This window comes from Balaenoptera ricei, chromosome 9, assembly GCF_028023285.1.
Source record: "Balaenoptera ricei isolate mBalRic1 chromosome 9, mBalRic1.hap2, whole genome shotgun sequence".
NCBI classification, from domain to species: domain Eukaryota; kingdom Metazoa; phylum Chordata; class Mammalia; order Artiodactyla; family Balaenopteridae; genus Balaenoptera; species Balaenoptera ricei.
In genome coordinates, this window is record NC_082647.1 from 62,874,247 (window position 1) to 62,891,889 (window position 17,643).

The 17,643-nt window shown below is 47.3% G+C and overlaps 1 protein-coding gene across 16 annotated transcripts in view; it reads right to left on the bottom strand.

Moving 5' to 3' along the window:
* Positions 1–5,454: 5,454 nt before the first annotated feature.
* ICA1 (islet cell autoantigen 1) overlaps positions 5,455–17,643 on the bottom strand; it is a 144,269-nt gene continuing 132,080 nt past the window's right edge. For 14 of the 16 annotated variants that reach the window (XM_059933919.1, XM_059933924.1, XM_059933914.1 and 11 more), the window contains 2 exons: positions 7,965–8,054; positions 5,455–5,728 (listed from right to left, as the gene is read on the bottom strand). In XM_059933919.1, the coding sequence (XP_059789902.1) occupies positions 5,607–5,728; positions 7,965–8,054 (212 nt within the window). In that variant the 3' untranslated portion in view covers positions 5,455–5,606. The remainder of the gene's footprint in view (positions 5,729–7,964; positions 8,055–17,643) is intronic. The other 2 variants (XM_059933927.1, XM_059933926.1) reach the window with 1 other exon arrangement.

Below are 17,643 nucleotides of genomic sequence, written 5' to 3' on the forward strand. Positions count from 1 at the left end.
ATTACATATGATCTCAGAGGATGTACAGAACTCTTGATGCTAAGAGGTCCATAAATCCCTGGGCCAGAATAGACTCTACAGTAAGGCAGAAAGAATTTAGAACCCAGCCATCAGAAATAGCAATGAGGTGCTGGAAAAGGATGGAAGCAAGGATGTTGATCTGTCCAGCGCTGCGTCCTAAGAATGCCTTCTGTCTGTGCTGGGGACAGGGGCACAGTGGGGGATACTCTAAATGTGAGACAGACCCTTGGGCGCCCACAGTTCAGGGCCAGAAACAGCAAGGAGACACCTCGGATCAAAATCAATAAAAGAGCTCCCTGGGTAGTAGCTGGAGAAGGAAGCCCCAGAGAGCTGATATATAATCCAGCCTCTACTGATGAGGCATTTCTAAAATCAATTGCCTCCTCCCTCACTGGCAGAGGCGGCCTCTGTCGGGTTTTAGAGGTTTCCTGGGCACTTCCAATCAGCTCTCTGCTGGGCCACGTCATGAAATCACCACCCTAATGCCAGAGCCAGCAGTTATCCAACGCTGAGATTGCTGTTCCCACCAGTGGGGGGGGGGGGGGAAGGTGGGTGGGGCAGGGTTCCTAGCAGTGGAAGGAGGAGCATCTCAGTGCCCTTGAACATACTGGAAGTGCCACCAGAGTGTCAGGCCATTGGACCAGCGGGGAAAGGAAGAGATTTGATAGAGAGCCTCAGGGGCCCCAGAATTCCATTGAGAATAATCATGGTCTTCTCCAGGAGGACACAATGACTGTGGCTCCTCTTGAGAACTCTAGAGCCAGCATTTGGGCCTGTTGAGAGCAATAGAGTCCTCAGGTCAGTCTCTTACCGATTAATCATCAGAAGGCAGGACATAGGTGTATATTTTGTATTAAGGCCAAAGATCCTATTTTCAAAGAGGTTCGTCAGTTGATCAAAGAAGTCTAACTGAGAGCACTGGAGCAGCCCGGGCTGTCTCTAAGGTCTGGCCACCACCTGCCCTCTCCCCTGCTCCACCCCCTGTCTGGTCTATACCTCTCTGCTTCTGCTGGCTTGGTGTTTCTGATTACAAGCCTCCCATTGCTTTAGAGTAACTGTGCATTGCTTCTGTTAATTTTGGTATTTACAGATTTGTCCAGCTTCAGAACCCAAACTCTAATGACTGCCCTATATATAATGACTGTGCTAGATTCTATTCCAAAGGGTGTAATTTAATGACTGGTCTAAAACCTCAGCTCTCAGTTTCTAGCAAACACCTTGAAGTAAAAGAAGCCTTGGCCCAGGAGTCAGGCAATGCGGGCTCTAGTCTTGGTTTTCCACTAACTTATATGTCTTTTATGTCCCTTGGGTCCCTCAGTCTCATCACCTGGATATGAGCAGATTGGATACAAAGAGTTCTGTGATCCCTTCTGACTTTCCTGAAGTTAGCTATAGGTCAGCTGCAAGGTAGGGATCCTCCCTGGGCCACTGAGAGCACCAAGCCTTCCAGCCCCAGTGCTGGGGGTGACCTCAAAAGGGACCCCAGTGGGGTTCCTGGAAAACATTCCAGTTCTTTAACACAGCTCACTCCATATCCCTCTGGAAAGACTACACAGTGTCTCCTCAAAGTCCTTCCAGTGGAAACTAGAGTGGATCGCTATTGCGTTCTCCTTCCCAAGGTCCATTCCCTCTTCCTCTAGTAATGGCACCCTAGTTTTCCCTTAAGGAACTATCTTTTCTTTACTGCCAGTCCTTGAGGGTTGAGCTCCAGGGATAGGCTCATGAAAAGCTGGGCAAATAGCCTATTTTTCACCCCAGTGGTTGACTGATGATTGGACCAAGGACAAAAGGCAGACTCAAATCAAGACTTTGGCTGGAGATGCTGGTGGCCTTTTGGCCTCCTTATGAGAAGAGTCTGTTGGAATGAAGCAACACAGAGGGAATCAGAGCTGGGAGCTGAAGAGGGGATAATTGTTGAGAACATCATTTGAGCCCCTAGATCCAGCCATGCATGAAAGCCTACACCTGGACTTTTTAGTTACCTGTGCAAATAAATCCACCCCCACTTTTTGTTGTTGTTGTTTAAGTGAGTTTGAGTTGAATTAGGTGTCAGTAATGTGTTCTTTGAACTTTCTGCTTTTCTCATTCATGCATGCCCCTCTGTCAATGTTGCCAAATCCTAGCCATTTTTGATTAAAAGAAGAGGAAGGGGAGGAAGAGGAGAAAGAAGAAGAAGAAAAGGAGAAAGAAAAAGAAGGATAAGAAGAAGTTGTTAAATCTAAAAGCTGCATGAAAGGCAAGGTCTAATGTAGTGCTGGTAATTATATAGCACTGTTGCCACCACTCCCTGCCCTGTACCCATCACAAATATCACTCATTTATAAGAATTCTTCTCAATGCAGAATTCTTGGCAGCCATTGCCAATCATTTGGAGTTGCCTCCAACCTGAAATCTATTTTCCAACAAAGCTAAAGAGACCTACATCATTACACTGGGACTGGGACTGGGAGATGGTTTAAAGCAAAGCAGAGGATTAACTACCATGGCCTGTCTGGAGGACACTAGTTGATCACAAAGACAGAAGCAACTATGATATACTGGCAAAATCAAACAGTGCTAATAGTTAGCCCTGAGCCACTGCCAGGGTCAGCCCTTGGGGAGGGGTCTCAGAGAGAAAAGCATAGAGTTTGGTTAATTGGCCCCTGGAGCTGAAGCCTGGTCAGGAGAGGTCTGGTGGGTGCCATCTTAACCCAGAGGGCTAGGCAGCCTCACATGGCAGCCTTGGGGGGGGCCTCAGCCTTGGCCCACACCCAATGTCAACACTGGCCACAACATGATGGTGAGCCCCACCTACACGCCAACTGGCAACTCAGGGCTCCCAAGGCTGCCAGTTCTGAGCAGGTAACATTTTCTTGGGCATAAACCTCTGATAACAACAAGTGCTGGTTCTTTCTAAGTTGGCACATTTCTAATTCTGAAGCTGACGGATGCTTTTCCCACTCTCCCAGAACTCAAAATCAACTTGACATTTCTAAAATTACATTTTGAAGGCAATGAATCTATAAAGTGCAAATAGAAACATTCTGGCTCCCTCCCGTAAATGTGAATATTCTTTCTATATTAGCTGAGACAGGGGGAGTGGGGAAGGGAGACTTGCACCTCCAAGGGATGGAAGTGTTCAAGGAGCAGGTGCTCTCTGAATGTCCCTGAGAGTTCAGAGCAGCCTCACGACATGGGATGAAAATTAAGCAGAAGCAAGACAGGGCACGAAGAGGTGAGGCACCTTCGATTTCTAGACGAAGACAGCCCGGCCCCGAGGTGGGTCCCAGAGGAAGCCCCCTGGCTGGGCCGGCACACAGGACGCTTAAAAGAGAATCAGGCAGCAGCTGCTTCTCCTTAAACTGGAGAGGTGGTCGAAGGGGCTTTGTGTGAGCCACGATCGAAACACACCTATCAAGAGGGATCAAGAGCCTGGCCGAGAGGACTGCAGATGGGACAGGGAATTGAATCTTTTTTTTTTTTTTTTAACAAAAATGTAAAAATCCAGGGAGAAAAATGCCTCTTTTTTTTTTTTTTTTTTTAAATTGTAGCAAAGGCTGTCCAATGACCACAGTCCTCTTCTCCCCTTCACGCACAGATCAACCGTAAAATGCAACCTGTTAGTATTTAAAGTGATCCATTCAACAGAAAAGAACCCCGCACCCCTTGCCCTCCGCCGGCCAAGCTCCCTGGGCCTCCAGCCTGGACAGAGAGTGTCAGGCCCTCCTGCTTCACCTCCTTACAGGGGCTGCTGTGGGTTTTTACAGCTGCAAACAAATGGGACCCAGGATGAAACTATGAGGCCTTAATCAACATTCCACACAGGGCAGCTCCATTCAGCAATCATTAATCCAGTGCTTACAAGGTGACTCCAGGGCGCTCATTACTGGGGAGACAGAGAAGATTTGGGGAAATAGAGGCCTTGTTTTCTGGGATCGCAACACCCGGCGGTAGAGGCAGATGCACACAGCACAGGCCTTCTGAGGAGATGGGAGGACGAGGGAGGGAGATGAGGAGCATTTCTCCGACGGAAAACTGCGGGCTACACTTTGAGAGGTCCCTGTGGGGGAGGGGGTCTGAGGAGGCTCCTGAGGGGTGGGGGCAGGGTAGTGAGCTGGGGCCCCGGGGCTGCACACCCATCTCCTCAAAGACCACGAATGCCGGGCTGAGGAATCTGCTAAATGAGATTCTAACGAGAGAGACCCCTGTGGAGAGCCGCGCTGCTCCGGCCCGGAAGTGAGCTGAGCTGAACAAGCCACATCCGCACCGCCGGGGTCCCGGCGCCATCTTACCTGCGTCTCCTCCCGCGCAGAGGGAGGAGCGCCTTCCGCAGGCCGGGCGCCAGGCTGGGCCTCCCCTGGGCTGGGCAGGCCCAGCGTCTCTGTGCACGTGGAGAAGTGGCCCCAGGAGACCCTTTAGGGGCTGGGGACTGAGGCTGCAGGAGCGCAGCTGCGCTCCTAACACCTCCCGGCCCAGCTGAGCTCGTAGAACCAAGGCCTGGCTAGTCCGTCGTAGACTCCGCCCCCACTCAGTGAAAGGCGTGGAACACGGGCTTCTGCGGACGTGTGTGGCCTCTCAGCCCATCACCGATGACACGGGCGGGAAGGAGAGGCACCAGCCCTGGGGTCTCTGACAAAGGTGGATTATCTGAGTCGCTTATGTGCCCACACGCAGAACTGCCGCCCTCACCCCTGCCCGCGCTGGCAAGAGTCCCCGCCCCTCCCCCACTGCCGTACCTGGGGGATGCTTGGGTCACATCAGCAGCGTCATGCAGGTGGGACCCGTCCGTCTCCCCCGTCCCTCTCCAGCCTCTACTCCCACAGCACCTCCCCACTGAGTCCACACGACAGACTCGTTTATTAACTTGACTTTGCGTGTCAAATATCTGTTCCGTTTAATTAAAAAAACAAAACAGTTAATGTCACAAGGGGCTCCAGAAATACATGCTTTTGAATTCCAGCCATGGAGAGGACTAAAGGAGAGCTGGGATCTGCAGATATGGCTGCTTTCCGCAGAGGGATGGATTTGTGCAGCCCCGCCGACAAGCTCACTGCCCTTGAGAGAACCCACCGCACAGCAGGCAGGGGCTGTGGGACAGAGCCTTTGGTTGGCGGGAGCTTCACCCAGAGCTCTCCGAAGGTGGCTCGGCAGGAAGAGGGAGTCTCCCTACAGCCCCCCTCTAAGGGGGGACACGGGCAAGGGGGTACGAGAGGAGGCATTTAAGCCTCCCTAGCCTCCCGCCGCCTCTGAGGCTGTAGGACACCTTATTTAAACCTAACAAAAAGTAGGTTCATGATTTGAACTTGGACCTCGTAGCAGCCCAGGGACACGTCGGCACGATGCAGTTGTGGGCAGGAAAACGGTGGGCCTGGAAACCGCTCCCAGACCACCCTGTATCGTCAGGTCCACATAGAGAACACACGGGAACCCTTTATACCAAATAAAAGTAAATAATTATACCAATATAAACAGGGCCTTTGACCCTTTCATTTTATTAAAATGGCACGTAAATATTAAAACAGCATACTGATCACTTCCTACATCTGCAAGCCCCCGGGTGTGCTGATTTGGAGCCGCTTGTGGGCTCCTTCCTGGAGGCTGCAGACTCATGCATTCAGCAATTCATGTTCTTTGTCGGTTTTCCCAACAGCATCAGGATTTGATAATGGGTCGAGATCGGCGAAAAGGCTGAACCAGGCGGTCAGGTCCGAGGAGGGCTTGGCAGGCTCTGGGGAGAAAAGAGCAAACATGAGCACACCTACCTTGCTAACTCCCACCTCTGCCAGGCTGCAGGCAGGTGGGTCCAGGTGCATCTTGAAGAGGCAGGACGCTCAATCTGACAAACCCCATTGCTCTTTGTCTCTAAGCCTTGTTAGGGTATTCCATGCCCCGTTGGCCGGTTGGCTGAGTAACATTTTTAAACCATGGTCTTTATACAGTTCAGTGCACAGTGATCCTTTGTGTTGACCCACACCTGCACCTCCACCCAGCGATGGCCACAGCCCGCAGAGCTGCCTGAAACCCCAGGCCCCATGCTTCACCGCCACCAGGAAATATCAGTCATTTCAGAAATCACACTGAATGTCTCAAGAAGCAAGGTGCTTCCTGGAGGAATCTTTTCAAATCTGCTGGGTTAAGAGAAACACCGTGGTTACTCTTTTCAGCCTTCAAAGCAACAGGTCCAGAAGGGGGAAGGGGGGGGAATGGCACCTAGGCCTGACTGCCCCTCTTCTCTCAAGGTCACTGCCTTCTTTAACCCTCTCCCATCAGAGGAAGGGGGCCTGTGACAGGCCTCCCCTTCCCCACTGGGCTCTAAATTGCCCCCATACCCCTTACACTCCAGCCTCAGTGGAACAGCCTTCAGCTGTCCTTTCACCAAACCACCTGCCCTAACTTCTTGAGTGCCACAATTACAGAGCCAAATTATTTTCCAGATGAGGAGAACATTTTCAAAAGAGCACCTGATGCAAGTGATTTACAAATAAGTTGGGGGCTCTTCTCTATATAAATCATTCCACATGAGAATCTAAGTTCATTGGCTTGGATGACCCATGCTTTTTTTCTTTCTCCAACGGGTGGGAGTATCAAAAGCATGAAGTAAATGTCTCTCTGACAGGTTATCCTTCTAGCTGAGAGCAGCTAGGAATGTGCTTGCCATCTGGTTGAAAAGAGTCTCAAAAAAATATTGGTAGCACAAGTTGCTAAAAGTGGTTATATGAGAGTGATAGAGAATATTGATGGGATTATACCAACATACACAGGGCTTTTAATCTTTTCGCTAAAAAGCACTTAAACATTAAGACAGTGTACTGATCACTTTATACTTCTGATTCTCCTCCCTTTGTTGTTCAAAGTCTCCTGTGGATATATTATTTTATAATGAGATAACAATGCATCTATTATGGAGATAAGCTATTGCAAGCAAGACTAGTTATAACTGTGCAAGTTATTACTATGTAACGTTAATTTCACATTGTGTGCAGTTAGCCCCCAAAACACTTGGTTTATTTTGATATGATAAACTGAGACTTCAGAGATCTCAATACAGCTTGGTGGGAGCGGGGGAGACATCATTTTTTTTTAAAAAAAGGGAGTAATTTCTCTTTCTTTAGTCATGTAGGAGGTCACACAAGGAAACTGTATGGGGCAAGATTGACTTAGGAGGATTAGTGTGTTCTTGATAGAGAATATCAAGATATCTTAGAGACAGCACCAGCGAAAACACTCTCCACAGCTCCCCTCCCCTTCCCAGCACCTTCCGATGGTGGGTGTGGCCCTGCTGTGAGGAGTCAGGTAACTATACCTCAGGGGCTTGGGGGTCCTCACATTCCCCAGACCTCCACTGCCGGAGGGAAAACCAGGTGCAACTATTTGCACGACACCCAAAAAACATCAAGGGAATGCTTTCTGATGATAATAAAATTGGCACTTCCTTTAACTTCCTGTGGTCAACACAGGGAAAGTGGGTGATGACCAAAGAAAGAGAGAGAGCTGCAAATACAGATGAGATCTTCCTCAGGCAGATGTTTTGTCTCAAAAGAACAGATTTCACAAGCTTCAAAGGCCCTCTTTTGACAACTAAGACACCTGGCTCTTCCTGAAAAGCACTAACCAAATGCCTTGTCTGGTGGAAGCAATGGTATTTTCAGCTAAGGATCACCAACCTCAGTGGCCTTTTCTCCCTTACTGTTGTCACCCAATCTTGGGAAGCACCCGGTCACAAGGAGATAGATGTTTGAGTCTTCCTCATTAGATTTGATAGAGGGAGTTATGAATTAGGACATTAAGCCAGGAAAAAAGTTAGAATGTTAGTTCCTAGGATCATGCCAAACTCTCCACCCATGCAACCCCTCCTTTGAACCCAAGGTGCTCACATGGAAATTAGTAAAGAAATAAAGAAAAGGGTGTTAGGCCAGTGAAAATGAAGGCAACTGTCATTTAAGGGGGATAGAACACTGTATTACCTTTCACTGCAGGGCTACTGCCATTTGGACTGCTTGCCTTTGGTGCTGGCCATGGAGGAGAAGTAGGATTGACATTGCTCTCTGACAAGCCTAATGTTCAAAACCAGAGGTTGTTAGATCTAGGGAAGGGCAGTTACACTGCCCCATCAGCTCCTGGGGCACACACATGGCTCTCAACTCTGATGGCCTTCAAAGAGAAAGAGGAGGGTGGTGTGCAAAGACCCTTCTCCCATGTTCCTCATACCCGGAATATGTTTTAGGGGAGAGTGGATATGTATAATCATGCCCACCTTAAAAGTATGGGAAACTAGGGAAAAGATTGCATTTTGAAAAGCAAATGAGAAATTGCTAAGGTTAAAGCATTTTTGCTTTCACTTTTATACCCATTTTTCTTACCAAGTGACATCATTTCATGGTCACCCCAAAGATTATCAATAGTGTTGCAAAGAAATCAAGTGCCTTGTTTTCCTGTCACAAATGGGGAAAGCTTAAAAAATTGAACACCATTAAATGTAGCAACAGAACTAGGGAATGGCTGGTCTTCTCTACTTCCAATATGATCCAGTTCATTTATTTTCCATAGAGCTAATTTAAATTGGGAAGTTTAGTTAATACAGAGAAGTAAATGGTAGTCCAGTCCAAATATATGAGGGGAAAGAACATCCCCTTAACTTGATGTCATACCCTTACAAATGACATTGATCTTGTCTAACCCACTGTTCTGAAAGGCCCCCTGTGCTCTGCCTGCCCCTAATGATTAAGAGGCATTCAGCAGTCCTGCTCTGGGGGAAGCAAGCCTAGTTTCCCCCCAGTATTTACTGTCTGTGCTGGATGTTGCAGCATGACTCATTTAATTTAGAACTTTACCATATACTTCTTTGCACATCTGCTTTAATTCTTCATGTGTAAGTCCTGTCTTCTCAGTGAGACAGGGAACTGTTTCTTCAATGTGCTCCATAACACCTAATGTGGTACAGGTAGGTGTGTGTGGGTTAAGGCCATTGTTGATTCTCACTGTGAAATGTAGACCATCAGATGAGGCACCACTGTTGGATCCAAATGGTTAAAACTGTATCCTTTCACTGGGATGCTCTGGTCGCAGTGTTTTCTACAGAAAAGGTTTTGTCTCTGATAAGGCCCCCATGAGACATCACGTTGAGATGGCAGAGTTCAGCTGGGGCAGTGAAACCAATTTCTGGAGCAAGCAAGCCACAAAAATGATAAGATGTAATGCTGTTTGTTTACCCTGCCATTCTAAGATTTGTGATAAGGGACCTAATTATAGAATCATACTACATTGATTAGCTTGTACTTTTGTCTCATCTCCTAGAGTTCTGAGCCCCTTGAAGGCAGGGACCATGTATTATTCATCTTTACATCCTTTAGTGCACTACCTGGCACACGATGGGTGTTGAAATTAAGATAAACTATTGAAGAACTCTTTTTTTTTTTTTTTAACTTTTTTTTAAAATTAATTAATTTATTTATTTATGGCTGTGTTGGGTCTTCGTTTCTGTGCGAGGGCTTTCTCTAGTTGCGGCAAGTGGCGGGGGGCCACTCTTCATCGCGGTGCGCGGGCCTCTCATTATCGCGGCCTCTCTTGTTGCGGAGCACAGGCTCCAGACGCGCAGGCTCAGTAGTTGTGGCTCACGGGCCCAGCTGCTCCGCGGCATGTGGGATCCTCCCAGACCAGGGTTCGAACCCGTGTCCCCTGCATTGGCAGGCAGACTCCCAACCACTGTGCCACCAGGGAAGCCCCTGAAGAACTCTTTTAAATCATGAGAAGTACACTTATGAAGCTCTGTTTTAAGAGATGGCAAAGCAGTGCTTGGCGCAGTAGATGCTATAATACTCACTGGTTGATTATTTCATTTTAGGCAAGTAAACACAAACGTCTCTATGAAGACTAACCAATGACAAATGAAACAGGTGGCCTGTGACCTATTTATTGGGTCTAAAATAATGAAAACATAGAGAGGGTTTAAAAAGTATTGTTATCCATTGGAAAGGTACTTGAACATGTTGTTAACATAATTCACAAACAACAAAAAGCACCAGATTTTAAAGGAACTTTTTGGGAAGATGGAAATGTTCTAACACTAGACAGTGGTGATGGCTGCACAATATAAATTTACCAGAAATCCTTGAACTGTTCTCTTACAATGGGTGAATTTCACGGTATGTAAATTATAGTTCAATAAAGCATTTTTTAAAAATGACCAGTATTTGGTGTAATCCAGGAGTAACATAACCTCCCTGTTTCCTAGAAAATTGGCCCATGGGCATTTTCCTTCTAAACCCAAATCACATAAATAGTGGTAAATGTAGAAAGTTAAAATTGCAGTTTTGTCGGGTGCCAAATAAAGCTCAAAGAGGTAGCATCTAACTGGGTCAATTTTACCTTTTTCCCTACAATCCTCTTCTGGACACCAAATGTCAAGACCCACCTGTGCTCTGCAGAGCCTGTGTAACTTTTCGTCAATGCCTGAAGCCTGGCCTCCATCTCTTAGGGCAGTGGTTCTCAGAGTATGGTGCCCGTGCCACTGGCAGGGGCATCACCCGCTGAATCAGAATTGCTGGGGGTGGAGCCCGGGGAAGCACAAACCCTTGGCAGCTGTCATGCAGTGTAGTGTGAGAGGGCCTGCCACAGATGGTCCCCAAGGAACTGCCACGGTCACCATCTCTGTTAGGATCAGGGTCATCTTGGTTGAAGCCAGAGCCGGGACAAGGAGAGAGGCCCTCCTCAGAAACAGAGAGGTCTGCTTTCAGGACCCCGCCTCCCAGGTCCTGGAGCTTTAAGCTCCTTGACCTTGTCAAGCTCTCTGAGTTCAGGGAGGCCCACACTTCCAGAAAGATCCTGAACAGATGCAGAGAAAAGGCAGGTGAGGGGTATGGAAGTCCACTGCTCCAGGATCTCTGAATGCTATTGGATACAGTGGGAACACGAGAAAATTCTTCCCATTTCAAAAATATGTACAACATTTGTTCTTTAAAATGGTGGCAGAGAATGCTGGAAAAGAGGTGGTTCAACCATTGTCTTTTTCAGAGTATAAAGTGGAACACTTTCCTACAGGAGGCAGAAATAAAGCCACATACCAAAACGGAGATCCCCTCACTTTATGTGATGGACATGTTCCCAAATGGCTATAAACAAATAAAATGACTGTATATCAAGTCATATTTTTAAAGTACCAGAAATACAAGGCGTATTTTTAAGCCTATAATTTAAAGGATTATAATGGCAGACTCCTTTAAAAAGACAGTGTCTTCTAATCGGATTCCTTTGTAACTATGGATTTTTGAATATTGCTCATCTAAACGCTCATGAACACGTGGAAGTGATATCTGGAGTGTGACATGTGGAATCTATGGGTTTAGGGGCTTCTCTGCAGCAGAGGACATGGAGAAGGATAAGCGTAAAGACATCCCCCTTCGGGGACTAAGATGATGGGGAAAGTATACCTCCAAGTTTCCCATCACTGTTCCCTTGTCCCATAACGTGAAGCAGAAACAGCAGCCAGTTTGCCAAATCACAATCTCTCCTCAGAACAGCTATTAAGCATAAGTCTAACAATCCAACTATATGCACATGAGGGGAGAAAATGGTACAGTTGTGACACCAGCTATATACATACATTTTAAGCAAATACTAAGCTGAGCTGCAGTTTCACCCCCACTCATATCACTTCGGGAATTATTTAGGGGAGGGGTGCAACTAGGGTAATTATGGATGGAAGGCCAAGCCAGACTTCAAATGTCTTGGCTTCTATCAGGAAAAAAATGCTATTTAACGAGAGCTTACTGTCGCTAATATTCCTGTAATTGCCATCAACTGTTCTCAAGTTGGTATTAATTAGTTGGCTGAGGCATTTTTAACAGGAAGGTGTGGCTGGAAAGATGTCTCCCCATCTCAGAGAAATTGTTTCAGGAGATGGGTGGTGAAGAGTGGAGGCAGGAGAAGCTGAGAGCTCTGTGAGCAAGATGACGAGCCTAGCTGTCGGTTCCTGTGATATGTCAACCGTGCTACCCGTTTGCAGGAAACACATATAAAATTTTATTGGAGCAATCCTGCCCCCCTTTACTTACATAAGGGAAAATATAAATCAGCCAGAAATAACACCGGCCAGCTAGAGCAGCAAGTAAAGCCAAAATAATACCACCCAGAGTAGCACTTCACCATGAATGCAATATTTCACTAACTGGGAAAGCAAAAGCCCAGGCTGGGTTGATGAGCACAGCCCAGGGCGCTCTGGGGTGGGGTTGGCCATGAAGGGGAAAGTGGGAAGACCATGGTCTTGGTGGCCAAGCACCAGCCTGCTGTCCACACCTTCTCTGAGCCCCACTTTCCATACCTGCAAAGGGTGGATAAAAATTCCTGCCTCATTAGGCTGTTGTATGGATGAAATGGGATCTTGGTGGTGAAACGAGGGAATACAGAGGCTGTAAAGAACAGGCCCTTAATAAATCTAAGCTGAATCTGGATTTCTGTATAAGTTAGCAGACATGAGAACCAACCCCTGAGATTGTCTTAGGACTGTTTTCTTTCTAATTAGTGATTCAGTGTCAGTTGATCTCTCCCTTCCTTCTTGCCTGACATCCATCCATCCATCCATCTACCCATCCATCCAGATGTCTCTGTCGAACATCTTTTCTAGGCACTGAGCTATGATCGGGGAAATATGATGGTAAGCAACACAAACATGGGCCCTGCCCATGACAACCTTAAAGCAGACAAAAAATTAAATCAATTTTACAATGAGGTGAAATAAGAGGAATGATTAAGTACTGGGTGTAAAGGGAATGGAGAGCAGAAACACCTAACACTGACTGCTGGGGGAGTCCCTGGATGAAATGACACTGGACAGGAGAACCTGCAGGATGAGAAGTTAGCCAAGCAGAACAATCATCATGACCATGCAGGTGGGTGGAGTGCTCCGAGAGGAGGGGAGGGTCAGACTCCCTGGAGTCCAGCTTACAGACGTAATAAATACATGGTTCTCCAGCTGAACAAGGTCATTGAGTCATGCTAAGTAAAGGCATGGGGGGTATGGGCAGTGATGAGACCGGGTCAGGCCTTAAAGGACTCTGTAAGCCAAGCTGAGGAGTTTAGACCTTATGTGAATGGTGGATAAAACCACAACAGCTTGGCAAGTCATGAGACCTTTCTGGGGTCCCTTGATTTCCTCATCTATAAAGTGAAGGTAGAGTAGATGGTCACCAAGGTTCCTTTGATGGACTAACGGAGGCACTTAAATTCTGCAGATACCCAAGAGCTGGGGACGAGCCCAGCAGGCTTAGAAAGTGCTTCTTTGATGGAACAAACAACGCCAATGGCTCACGCTCTGTGTTCAGGTTATCTTTAAATGCGGGCCCGCAGCCTTTTCTTTCACATTATTCCATTTGAGTCCTGGAAATATGTTAGCCTGGAGCAAGGCTAAGCCAGAAACAGCAAGAGGAGAGCTCTGGTTGAGGAAAGGTAAATCTAAGAGAATGATCACGCTAAGCTTTCCATTACATTAGCTTTAAATGGAAACCCACCCAGATGGCAAGAGCACCTCGGAATTAGGTAAAACAAAAGAATATCCAGAAGGAACAAAGGGCTGTATGTTTGTGAGAATCTGGAACAAGACTCCTCACTTTGGTTTCCAGAATCCTAAATTAAAAGATGTCCTGGTGCACTTATTTTGAGGAGATGGTTATCTTTTCAGTATCAGCGTCTGTTTCTAAATTAAATTTTGGATGTTGGTGGGGAATTAAGAAGAATGTTTAATGAGGCCCATCAGACTTGCCGGGTCTCTACCTCAGGCAGCCCCTCTGGCTGGCCCTCTTCCTACTCACTTTAAGAGGCCTCAGGAAGGTACAATTTTCTCATCACTGTATGACACAGAAAACCCCAGGCCCTATCATGCTGGCAACTTCAGAAACCCTTAGAAAGTCTAGCTAAAATTAACTCCTTCAAATTTTTTAGCACAACTTGATCCTAAATGTAAGTTCCTTTGTTTTGCTCTCCTAGAGGTTGAAGTAGGTGGGGGAAGGAAGATATAATTGTTCTCTTACTAAATCCCCCTTCCTTTCTACTTCCCCAGAGCAAAGGAGAAGAGTGAGGACAAAGGCCAAAAAAGAGAGGAAGGCAGAGGAGAACAGAGAGATAAGGAGGCGAGAAGACTGAAGAGGTGGAGGAGAGAGGGGGAGGGAGGGGGAGGGTTTGGAGTGTGGAAAGGCGCTGAGGTATCTGCGGCTGTGGCCTGGAGCCACCCACCTCTGTCCTGTGAACACTGCCCCTGAGGCTACAGCTCTGCCTGGACCTTACAAAGAGCTACAAAGGCGGTGGGGAGACTGAGCTAGACAGCAGTACAGTGAATGAGGGGGCGATGGCTAGCACAGGCGAAGATTTTGCAGACAATCTCGATTTCATATATTCTATTCTGGAACGTCACCCAACTTTTGTGGTTGACACAACCCTGCCTTCCCACACCCACATGCCTCCTCCACGACTGCGTGGTTTCCCCCGTCCCTGTGCACACCCAGGAAGCCCAGAGCCAGGATAACAGTCTTTACGAGTCCTGCTCCTCCAGAAGCACCCAAGGCAAGGCCTGAGGGAGCCCGTCCAGGAATCGCGTTTGCCGTCAGAGACACGGTACTTGGAGGCAACAGAACAGAATGGGGAAAGGCATGGATTCCGGAGTCCAGTGACTCAGGCCCACAATCCGGCCTGCCTCCTACCAGAGGTATGATCTCGGGCAAATTACTTACTGCCCTGTTCCTCGGTTTCCCAGGCTGTAAGTTGGAGATGATGCCAGTACCTGCCTGGGAAGGGTGTGGTGAGGATGAAGTAAGTTAACACACGTAAAGCACATGGGAGTGCTTGGCCCACAGCGCATGCCATAGGGACTGCTGGTTCTTATTATTTTACCACTATAAAGGGCAAAGTCACAGAAGCAAACAGTTTTAGACTTCAGCATCTCTGAAGTAGGGGTTAATCCGGGGATAAGAAGATGACATTTGTGGAAAAGTAGAAAGCTCCTTCAGATGACTTGGGTCTCTCCTGATAGATTATTTAGTGAGTCTAATACCTCGTATTACAGATGAGAAGGCAAAGGCCCAGGGAATGAGTAGCCTGACCAATTGCTGCAAAGTGAGTGCAGGGAAGGGAGTTTACAGAATAAAACCCAGGCTCTGAACTCCCTACCACTGTTTGCCTCGCTGAGCCAATATGCCAATGAGCCTTTCTACTCCACGTTTAGTTTGACTACTTACTTATTTCAGTGGTTTATTTGATTTAGTTTTTGAGATGATCTGAATAATCAGGGGAAGTAGTTTCAATATGAGGCGTCAAAAGTTTAATGATTATTTAGATTCTTTTGCAATTCATGTGTATAGATGGATTTTCTAGACCATGGATGCAATGGGAAAAAATCTAGAGCCAACATCCACCTTTTGCTCTTTTCTTAGGAGGTTGGAGGGAGTCCTGACAAAAGCACAGAATATGTTTAGAACTGGATTACATGATCAATCATCAAAGCAGGGAGCCCACTCTTTATCTGTACATGTGTTTTGAAGGTTTCCTGAATCAGAGGGCAGCACTGGGGCAGAATTGTTGGGGGTGCCTGCTGGGAACCTGTAGGTGTATAGAAGCTGAATGGGCTTCCTCTTTAAAACACTGAAGTTCACTTTTTTTTCTGTCATTTTGAGTTCCATAGACATTCAATTTATGGCTGTTGGCATGCAAAGGAAACAGGATAACTCAGAGGTTACAAAATAACTCAACATTGATCTTGATAGAACCTCAGCAGAGGAAAGGAAACTTTTAGCAGCCAGAATGGTCCCTTTATGGTAAATCAGATCATGTCCATCCTTGGTCCAAGATGCTGTGATGGTTCCGAGTTCTTCCAAAGGCTATGAGGCCCTATGTGGCCCTACCTGTCTCCTCTCCAAGTGCCTCTCTCTCTCACTCCAACCCCAGTGCTCCTCCTGCAGACCCTCGACCATACCTGATCTACCCCGTCATTCCCCCAACACTACCTCTGGCTCTACTTTTTCCTTTTCTCCATATCGTTGGTCACTTTCTAAGCTACAATGTAATTTTATTATGTTTACTGTTCATTATCTCCTCTCCATTAGAATGTGAGTTCCAGGAAGGCAGAAGCCTTGTCTGTTTTGTTCTCAGGTGAATCACCAGTGCCTGGCACCCAGAGGACTCGATAAATATTTGTTGGACAAATGAGAAACTTGCTAAAGTGCTACTGGGGCGGTAACCTCCACTGAGACTCTGTGTGCCTGAGAAATAAATGGCCTCCCTTTGAAGTACCTCTTTCTCTTTCCATAGTGTGAGCTTGCATCTCTCTTGCCGTCAGATCACCTCCCTCCTTAGACCCAAGTGTGGTCGTGTGCATTTCTCCTGGACATGGGGCAAGGCTGAAGTGCAAAGCCCACAGCCACCACACTTGTCCTAGCTCTCAGGCGGAGTTCTGGGGACAGCGCCCTGGGCCTGAGCTGAGATATTCTTGCTCCACCTGCTCAGGAAGAGGGCGTGTGGCTCTGACTTCTCAGTGTCAGCCTGGGGCGCTCACAATAGAGTGACACTTGGCCACACCAGCGAGGGAGGAGCACTGCCACCACTGCTCCTGGGCAGCAGCAGGGGCCCTGGTGTCTCCAAAGCCGGGGGCCCCAGGGGGATTCATCCTCCAGCACAGCTGGAGAGTCTCCAGCAGCCCCCAGATCTGAGCTGTGGATCCCGCTCCGGCCCCTGCCTCTCCCGACTCTCCCACGCCTTGTTAGTGCCTCTGCCACAGGTGGGTGGTGGTGAAAGCCAGTCTTTGTCAGCCTTGCTCGTCTGAGGTCCCAGCAAACGAGGTGGTGAAACCCAGGGGTGAAACTCGGGGCAGAGACGTAGTTTTGGATTGCAGTTATCCCTCCTATCTCTAACTCCATTACTGAGAATAAATGAGATGACTACAAAATAGGACTCAAAAAGGAAGGTGAAAGGAATCATGTATTTCATAAAAAAAGAGCGAAGACTTTTCTTTTGGTCTTGCCTACCAACTCTTGCCATGTCCATGATCTCATCTCCAAAGACCTGAGGTGTTTTTTTTTTTAATTTAATAGCCCATAATTACTTAATCATTCCAGCTCTGCCACTTGTTCTCAGCTTTAAGTGCCAGATAAACACGCTGTTTATTAAGGAGATAGCCTAAATTCATGGAAAAACCAAAACAATTTGAGAATCTCTTAACAGTGATTCCTGTCTTACAATTAAAGCATGAAAGGAGGAAAAACAGTGTTGAAATACTAAAATGGTTTCCTTCTCAAGGTTTGTGTGCTTAGAAACTCAAACTTAAAAATTTAAATTTCAACCTGAGTGTTAGTTTTTGCACTCGAAATCAATGTGCTCTCCACATCAGCAATTCTTAACCAGTACGTGGGCTGCTGGTGAGCCTCGGAGTACCTTAAACCCTTACCAATGCTGCCGACCACTTTTGATCAGTGTGAAAACTCTACTTCTGCTGCGGTCGGGCTTCGGGGACTGTTGGGCCATGTGTTTCAGGCAGAACAGGAACAGCTGAGCTGAGGGCATACTCAGGGTACTGGTGAGGCCGGATGGAGAGGTAAAAAGCACCCAGAAAGCTCCATGTCTATGGGAACGTGGAGAATGTTGCCTCATGAGTATGTGGGAGAACTT